Below are 9,510 nucleotides of genomic sequence, written 5' to 3'. Positions count from 1 at the left end.
CGAAATATATTCTTGTAATTCGAGAAGTGAAGCGGGAATAGCTACCTATTTGAAATTGTGTTGATGTAGATCCAAGTCCCTTTGTCCATCCCCTATGTCCTAAGAAAGTAAAATACTCATGGTATGAGTGATTACCATACCCTCGCACAAGATTTTTAAATCCCTAACAAAGGTCCAAATGTTAGGTTGCAGTTGGGAAAGAGTAATGTTAGTTGTCCTTAAGATTTTTTATTCAAAAGGCATGAAGAGAATTCTCAACCACAAGATTGAAAGAACACATGAGTACATGGGTAAGTATTCATCCACTACTCTTTATGGTCTTTCCATATAGGTTTTGTCGTAAGGGTGGCAAAACGAGCATGTTCGACGAACTAAGGTTTTAGACCCACATCTCTAACGTGTCTGCCTCATCCACATAAACTTTTGTAATTTTAGGTTTAAAAGTTACAATGCCCGCGAACCCGTTCCACTCTGCCCTTTTTTTTTGCGAAGCGAGACAAAGTTTTAGACTTACACCCTCAATTATTTCCGTCTCACCCTGCCCCATAATTTTTGCGAACTCTTACAAGATGGGATACCCATTTTCCACCGCTACTTTCTGATTGTCCATGAAAGACTCCAAAATAATAAACTATCCTTGCCCAGTATATGAGATGTACACGCCCTAAAAAAAACTCCTTCACCTTGGATTCATATTGAATACATAACTAAAACTCACCATCACACGAAACTACTTCACTTTGGCTTTAGTAGTGAATATAAAGCTAGAACTCACCATCTTATCAAAGAATAAACCTAGCCTCGTGTCTACATAGGCTATCATCATATAAACAAAATGTAAAATATTAATGAAAATAATGTTAACATTCATATTTTTTCAATTTGTAAGATTTTTCAAACATAGTTTATGTCTCTTTTAATGGCTAAAGGAAAATTCTAAATTATTTATACAAAAAGAAATATATTTTTTAAAATCTGAAACAACCAAACTTTTATTCATCGCATATAAAACCATCAAAACTCAATAGTTATTGATAATTTCTCAATTCTTCTCGCATATTTTTGAATCTTTCACAATAGTGAACCGGCTATCAAAAGCTACTCCAAAAATATGTCATATTTTAGAGACTAAAAAGTCATCTTATTCCTTAAGATTATTGCATCCCATTATACCAAAACATCAGGATTGTCGCTGAGATAATTTTAATATATATATATATATATATATATATATATATATATATATATATATATATATATATATATATATATATATATATATATATATATATATATAATTTCTTAAAATTCTCATTATAAAATTGAAACAACCGCAAAAGAAAATTTAGCATAACAATTGTACAATTTTGTGACAAAATATAATTGAAATAAAATGAAAAACAAATTAAAATCTTTGGCTACATAAACCTCATACAATCATAATCCCATGAGAAAATAAGTTACTAACCCAACATCACTGGAGTAATTAATGGCTTATTCAAGAAGAAAGCTTCTAAATTCTCTGCCGCAACTTCACACAATTTCAACATAGCTTCACCAGTGTAAGCAGCTGCATGTGGAGATAAAACCACATTATCCATTGCAAAGAGATCTTTATCAACATGAGGCTCATTCTCATACACATCCAAACCAGCACCTCCAATTTCTCCTTCCTTCAAACACTTGATCAATTGCTTCTCATCAATGAGACCACCTCTTCCAACATTGACAATAAACCCTTCTTTTCCTAAGGCCAAAAGAACATCCTTGTTTATCATGTGTCGTGTTTGGTTATTTAGTGCGCAACACACGACAAGTGCGTCACTAGAAGTTGCAAGATCGATAACGTTGGAATAGAAAGGGTAAGAAATTGATGGTTTTTGATGTTTTGAGTGGTACATGATGGTGCAATTGAATGACTCTAATCGCTTTGCCACTTCAATGCCAATATTTCCCAATCCAACAATCCCTACTCGCTTGCCTGATAACTGAAATAAGAAACTCATTCGTCTTCATACATGTATGTATCTAGAGTTGTAGGATAAAATGAAGGATTTGAACCTTAAAATTGCAATTATATTTATGTTGGTATTGAAGGGTCATTGCAGATTTGCAGTACATATTTACCATAAATAATTTCAATATTGAATATATAAAAATTCTTACTTACAGTTTTAATAGCATGATGTTTTTTTTTTTTGAAATTAGAAGCTGTTGTTGTGTGACTCACATACTCTACAACAATTCTAATAGATTGTTGATGATCATATTATAATATCATTTTAAAAATCTGTTTGCAGTTCATACAACAATCAAACAGTGAATATAAGTCACCTTTTGCATAGGATTTGTTCTATAATTATTAAACTCTCACTGTTTATATTCTTTGCTTTTTCTTAGTAAATATCATTTTAAAAACTATATTGGTATATTTATGAATGGTCTAAAAGGGGGCGACGTGGGGAAGTCTACGAGATAATATCTCGCCCACAATGCTTTCCTTATCGTCCGTTTTCTAGATCGATCGTCCATTTAATAGAATTGACGTCAATATCTCAAATATATCGCCCATTTCTTGAACAACTCGTCTAAAGCGTGAGAATATGGGAAGTGATGTGTCATCAATCCACAATGGTACGGAAAAGGAGTTAGAGAAGTTAACCACACACTCCTGAATAATAAGGGATTAACTACCCCACTCCTCGAAGCGGTTGTTACTTCTTGGCAGTCTAAAATGCAGGCCTAAGAACTCTAATAAATACCCCAACACTCGGGGGTGAAAAGAAGAATCTCATTTACATAGATATCATATATACATAATTTATCACCTCCCAACGTGAGTTACCTCTAAATCCTACAATAAACTCTAAAGTCTCTGACAATCCTTAATCGCTATGGATTGTTACGTATTGTACTTTTAACAAGTCCAATTGACGATCACCATGGAGCCCGATAAAACTGACTCGAACCACCATCACCGCATCCAATCAGATTGCTCTCCTTCCGTTCAATTCCTCTATCCATCATGGTAAACAAGAGAGTAGCAATCTAGAAAGCACGAGCTACGACACAAACACCACACAAACACCTGGACACTAATTCTCTGACACTATATATGACACTGACACTACTACATATTTCCTGAATCCCAAATTATAAGACATTATGTATCTTTCATGCAAATTAAGAAACATAATTATTATTGTATGGGAAAAAGAAATTATGCACGATTTTACAATATTGTCATTCATTTATTATACTCCCTCCGTTTTTTATTATAAGTCGTTTTTGACTTTTCACACGTATTAAGAAATGTAATAATTGTGGTATAAAAAAGAGAAATTATAAAGGATTTTACAAAATTGTCCTTCATTAATGATATTGGAAAGATAAATTGATATAATTGAAAAAAGAGAAAATAATAAATATTTAAGGGTATAATAGGAAAAATAACATTAATGACTCATTGATATTATAAAACGACTTATATTGTGTTACAAAATATTATAATAAAAAACGGAGATAGTAGATGAAAGAGATATTTAAAGAATTGGAAGAATAAATAGTAATAAATAATAGAGGTATGTTGGGAAAAAAAGTCATTAATGTTGCATAGGAATTGTATAATGACTTTAATTTGAGACAATTTATTTTGACAAAATGACTTATAATTTGAGACAAATGGAGTATATGATAGTATTTGAGTTTCATTTATCTATCTATTATTTAAAGAGTTAAAAATACTTTAATCAAAATTAATGCTTTTAAATCTTCATTGATAACATTGCTTCAATACATGTTTAACCCTTTTAAATGTATGTGAGATTTGTTCGATAAATGTATAATGTGTGTTCAAGGAAAGAAAAAAAATAATTTCTTATGAAACACTTGTCGAATTGTCCGACACGTGTTGTATGAGTGTCGGACACCGATTTAAAGAGTGTCAACTCAAATAAAAAAGTCATTTCTAGGGGGAACACTTGTTTGATTTTTCTGACTCTTGTCTGAATTTTTCAACATGTATCATACAGATGTAATACAAGTATCGGACACCGACGCATATCAGACACCGCAACACACCTACTTCTAAGAGTGTTCGTGCTTCATAGGCAGCAACTATGACTAATAGTGAATTTGATAGCGAGAAGGATGTATTGGCAGAGATGCGAGCTGACATATCGCTAAAATCAAACTTTGGAGCATAACGTTCTCAACATCCAGCAACGCCAGCAGAGGTCGATCCTACAAAAGAGGTTGAAATATTGGACTCTCATCCTCTCTTTGATGAAATATGGGAGACTTTGATACCCGAGAATTTTAAGCCGTCTTTATTGGCTAAGTTTCATGGGTGCAACGACACGTTTGAACATGTCGTCTCCATCAACACAGAGATGATAATCATTGGAGCTCTTGACTCCTTGAAATACAAGCTTCTCTCTGGCACTTTCAGAGATGCGGTCCTAAGATGGTAGATGGACTTGTCTCGACTCTTCATCACCAGCTATCAAGACTTGATGAAGAAATACTTCTCCTATTTTTAAACTTACATTCCATATTCTTCATCTTACTTCTACTTAGATGAAAGTCATGTGTTTCTAAATCTGGTCTCCAAGTCTTTAACCTCATTTAAATCCTTCTTTAACTCTCTAAATACTATTATATTATCAGTAAGAAGCATGCATACTGGTGCTAGTTCTTGAATGTGTTTTGCCGGTACATTCAAAATTAAAATAAAAAAGTAAAGATTTATGACTACACCTTAATACAAATCTATTGTAATGAAAAATCTTCTATCTCACAATCTTGTGTTTATACTTCTTATAAAAAAATATATTTAATTTTAATAATAAAATAAAATATAATGACGTTTTGTATTTTTTAGCTTAAGTGTTGTAAAAATATTTTAAAAAATTAAATATTTATTAATTATGAAAAAAATAAATTTATATTTCATTTTATCTTTGAAGATAAACTTTTAAAATTAATAATTAAATACAAAAAAATCTTGTAATTTAAAATTAAAAAATGAGCTTTTTTTTACTTATAAACTAGTGGGACAAAAAAGTATAATAATATTAAGATAAGAAAAATCCAAACCTTGTTGCCAAGTGGGAAATCCCAAGCGTCAGAATGGTTTGGCCGCGTTCTCAAATATCTATCAGCCGCTGTAATTTTCCTCATTACATCAATAAGCAACGCCACCGCCGCATCAGCCACATCCTCCGACAAAGCCCCTCCAGATCCGGCAACCTGAATGCCGCGACGACGGCACTCTTGAAGGTCGATGCGGTCAGTTCCAGCACTAGTGCTGACAATGAGACGGAGCGACGGGAAGAGACTGATGACGTCGGCGGAAACGAGAAATAAGCCACTACAGAGTATTGCGGAAATTGTTGATGGGTCGTGGTGGTTGGCGAGCATGAATTGTTGCAAGGGAAGTCCTGAGGATTTGGGGTTCAAGAAATTGAACTTGTGAGAGTAAAGTGGTTCGAGAGTTGAGAAGCAGGTTGGTGGACCAAGAACAAGCACTATTGGAAGCTCTTTCGCCATTGAAACTCAAAGCAAATGCGTAGCTAGCAGTAGCAGTACATAAAACATCTATCTTGTTTTCTTTTCTGAGAATTTAAATTGATAAAGAATAAAAATATTGGGAGAGTAATTTGGCCCGAAATTATTTACATCAGACATTTTTTTTACATTTGGATATGTAGCTAAAATGTCATAATCTTTATTGGACACGTGTGACCAATTAAAAGGTTGATTTGTTGTCAAGTTTTAAAGATCAATTAATTAAACATCTATGACTTAACCAACGTGATGGAGAGAGCAAGATGTGATAGCAATTTATAATCTGCATGTGTTAAGCATTGCTTTAGGTAGCACTTTTTATATATATATATATATATATATATATATATATATATATAGAAATGATATTCCTACGCCCAAAAGTTATATCTACATCGTATTTCAATATTCACCAAAAAGATGAACAGTATAATATTATAATAATATATTCTTTTAAAAATAAAATATAAAAAAATATTATTTTTTATTTTTAAATTAAATAATATTGATATAAAATTATGTGATTAATCAATTTTATAATTTTATTAATCAACTTTTTATATTGGATTAACCAATTTTGATGTTTGCTCAAAATTTATTTGGATAACTAAAAGTTTATTAACTAACTTTATAATTTTATTAATCAATTTTTTTATTTTTATTAATCAATTTTGGTATGCTAATAAAAATTATTTTTAATATCTACACGCGTATTAACTAACTTCATCACTTTATTAACCAATTTTTTACATTTCATTAACCAATTTTATTTCATTAATTTAAAGATACTATTTATGGTTACTATTCACGGGTATTGTTCATACTCTGTTCATGTACTGTTTATACACCGTTCACGCACTGTTTTTTTTTTAATTTAAAAAAAACATTGTTCACCGTATTTATACGATTTATGTATTTTATGTAAGATGTGGTGTATGAATAGCAGTTTTGCTTAATACCCCTTCTGTTTTTAAAATGAATGTATGTTTAAGCAAGTAGTAACATTTATTTTTAAATGATTATTTTTGTCACTTTTTCATATAAAAATGATTGTTATTTTTTATACATATTATTTAATTATTATTTTGTATACTATTTTTAGTATATTTATAAGATTAATTTAATAAAAGTTTAATATTTTACGGCAACATTATTATATTCTTTAATTTGTATGCAAAAATTTTAAACCACAATTGTTTAAAAAAAAGGTGTATTATTAATATTTTCTTAATTGAGAGAGTTGTCATTCAAGTAATGTGTCTCTCTATCTCATTGAAATAATTCATATATATATATATATATATATATATATATATATATATATATATATATATATATATATTATATATATATATATATATATATATATATATATATATATATATATATATATTTTGTATATTTAAGTTAAGTTATCTTTTAAACATTTTTAATAAATTAAGTTATCTTTTACACATTTTTAATAGTGAGGGGGACATAGCCCAATCTAAGAACTATACTAAATTCTTACAGGGGTAGAAACCCCTAAATTAGCTAACAGTTACTCCCTCCGTTCCTTTTTAAGTGTCATTTTTTGACTTTTTATAAATACCAAGGAAGCTAATCATTATTGTTACTTTTTAAATAATAATTCTTCTTTTACCTATAATACCCTTAATTATTTATTACATTCACTTTACTTTTTCTCTCTCTGCAATCATTATCTAAAGGTAATTTTGACAAAATTGCAATTAATACTACCTTGAATTTTACAAGTGACAATTAAAAAGAAATAATTTTTTTGCAAGAAAATGAAACCTATAAAGGAACAGAGAGAGTAATAAATAGTATGAATCATAGAGACATCATATCACTAGTATCTACGTGAATCCTAAATTTGCTATAATCCCAACACGACAATCCCTTTTAGGGTGGGAGGGGAGGTCAAACATTTGAGTTAAGGGTTAAAATCATCATTGTTTTTAGCATGCGTACTACTGCACAAAATTCAAAGTTTGTAATGGTTAAATAGAGTCTAATAAAATATTTTAATATCAAATTGTGATTGAATATGATCTTATTTTATTTTGTTATGATTAAACTGTAACTACTGACACAGAACCTTCAAAAATTTGAAATGACTTTGATTATAAAAAGGAGTTGAAGGTGGAGGATTCAAATTTTAAAAAAAGTATAAATATACTAACAATACTAAATTAGGATTTTAAGATTTTGTTTACTCCTAAAATAAAAATAACGCAATTAATGAAAATACAAATAAATGATATTATTCTCTTACATCAAGCTATCAAGTGTGTGACAAATGCAAAATTTTGAAAATTAAAGTTAATGAGTTGTAATATAAGAAAGAACCATTAGATGAATGATAGAAAAGAATTAATCCCAAGGTTGAAGGAGAATTGCGATCCAAAACGCAGCGGAAATTAAAATTTTCTCCTTTAGAGATCCTTACGAATGGTCATGATCAGTGATAGAATATTTACCTCTTGTGACGATTGAAACCTTTGGTGCAGATCTCTTGTGACGATCAAAACCTTTGATGCAGATCCACGGAGCGATCACGAACGTTGAACGATGACAACGTCTCTACTCAGTCCACACGAACGGATTCCTTCAATCTCAGTGCTAGCTGGTACGAATGAAGGCTTTGAGTGAGAGAGAGAGAGAGTGAGAAAACGAAAATATTGCAACCGCAATAAATGCTTCTGCACAAGGGTTCTATTTATAGAACCACTTGTGTGGGCTTCAAGCTAAAAAGCTCACTTAAGTGTATTTTGGCCCATATCTTATAATATGCCCAAAATCACTTAAGCTCATGGTACCTTACCATATTTCGTATTCTACTTAAGTACACCGTACCTTTACAATGTTTTACAATTCACTTAAGGGCACCGTACCTTACGGTGTTCCTTAGTTACTCTATCTCTCATCAATCTGTCCTTTGTGTGTGACCCTGTAGGTTTTCGCGGCATTGGCAATTATATTAAATCATGTATTTAACATAATAAACAGTGAGCGGTATCTAGCAACACATCATTGCTACCCAAGACACGAAAATGTCATGTGATCTGACAATTCCTTCTGTGATAATACTTATGTGTATAATTATCCTTTTGCCCTTATGTCTATATTGAACACAAGGCATAGACTGTGTCATCCTTGTCCAGTTCAATATTGGGCCCATAGACATTTATCCTGTTATAGAGGATGGGCAAATTCCATCTAGGTCACTCATGTCCCTCAGCATGCTTCGTGGAGTATCCATCAACTGTCTTTATGGTTATCCAGTTACGGACAATGTTTGATCAGCAATAAAGCACTCGACTCTACATCTAGGGTCCATAGTGGTTTCAGGTCGAAGAGTGGTATACACCATTATCACCATGAGAATAACTTATGACACTTTGTATAACTTTCTATATAGTATTCTCATAGCGGGTCAATCTGGTATAAATATTACTCATAATATTCATACCTATGTTTAAGACTTGATAACTCTTTATCCATGATCCATGAGATGTGATCATCAGTCTACAAACATAATAGTCTTAATGCTTTAATGTTATCCCACTTCACACTAAAGCTCGACTACGGATACTTTAAGAATAGTGTCCTTATGTTTAATGTGATCTCATGATTAAGTCATACTTGATACATTAAACAGACTAGCTATTCTAGGGACTTTATTAAACAAACGTAATAAAGAAAAAGCCTTTTATTATTAATAAATAATTCGATACAAGTACCAAAAGTATTAGCCTCTAGGGCTTACACCAACAAAGGTAACCATGCATCATTCTAATACTGAAGGATCTAAAATGATTTAAATACCAAAAGTTTAGATTTGATATTGCCATGCATGTGTGTTTGAAATACAAAATAATTGGTAGTGATAGTTTTGGTAAGAGTCTCAATTTTGATATTGAATTGTTTGTTTGTTGA

The 9,510-nt window shown here is 31.0% G+C and overlaps 1 protein-coding gene across 1 annotated transcript; it reads right to left on the bottom strand.

Annotated features, from left to right (window-relative positions):
* Positions 1–1,322: 1,322 nt before the first annotated feature.
* LOC127075822 (glyoxylate/hydroxypyruvate reductase HPR3) lies at positions 1,323–5,702 on the bottom strand. Its single transcript, XM_051017309.1, has 2 exons — positions 5,098–5,702; positions 1,323–1,988 (listed from the first exon to the last, which is right to left on the bottom strand). The coding sequence occupies exons 1-2, from the start codon at positions 5,548–5,550 to the stop codon at positions 1,464–1,466; spliced, it is 978 nt and encodes a 325-aa protein (XP_050873266.1). The 5' UTR covers positions 5,551–5,702; the 3' UTR covers positions 1,323–1,463.
* Positions 5,703–9,510: the final 3,808 nt, after the last annotated feature.

Source organism: Lathyrus oleraceus, chromosome 4, assembly GCF_024323335.1.
Source record: "Lathyrus oleraceus cultivar Zhongwan6 chromosome 4, CAAS_Psat_ZW6_1.0, whole genome shotgun sequence".
Taxonomy (NCBI): domain Eukaryota; kingdom Viridiplantae; phylum Streptophyta; class Magnoliopsida; order Fabales; family Fabaceae; genus Lathyrus; species Lathyrus oleraceus.
Note: the sequence above shows the minus strand (reverse complement) of the source record. Positions and strands in the feature narration are given on the sequence as shown.

What these genes read in the sequence shown, in the direction of transcription:
- LOC127075822 (XM_051017309.1), bottom strand. Translation starts at nt 5,550, where the DNA reads ATGGCGAAAGAGCTTCCAATAGTGCTTGTTCTTGGTCCACCAACCTGC. An exon ending in ATTTCCCACTTGGCAACAAG is followed by an intron (nt 1,989 to 5,097) that starts GTTTGGATTTTT and finishes TTCTTATTTCAG; the next exon opens with TTATCAGGCAAGCGAGTAGG.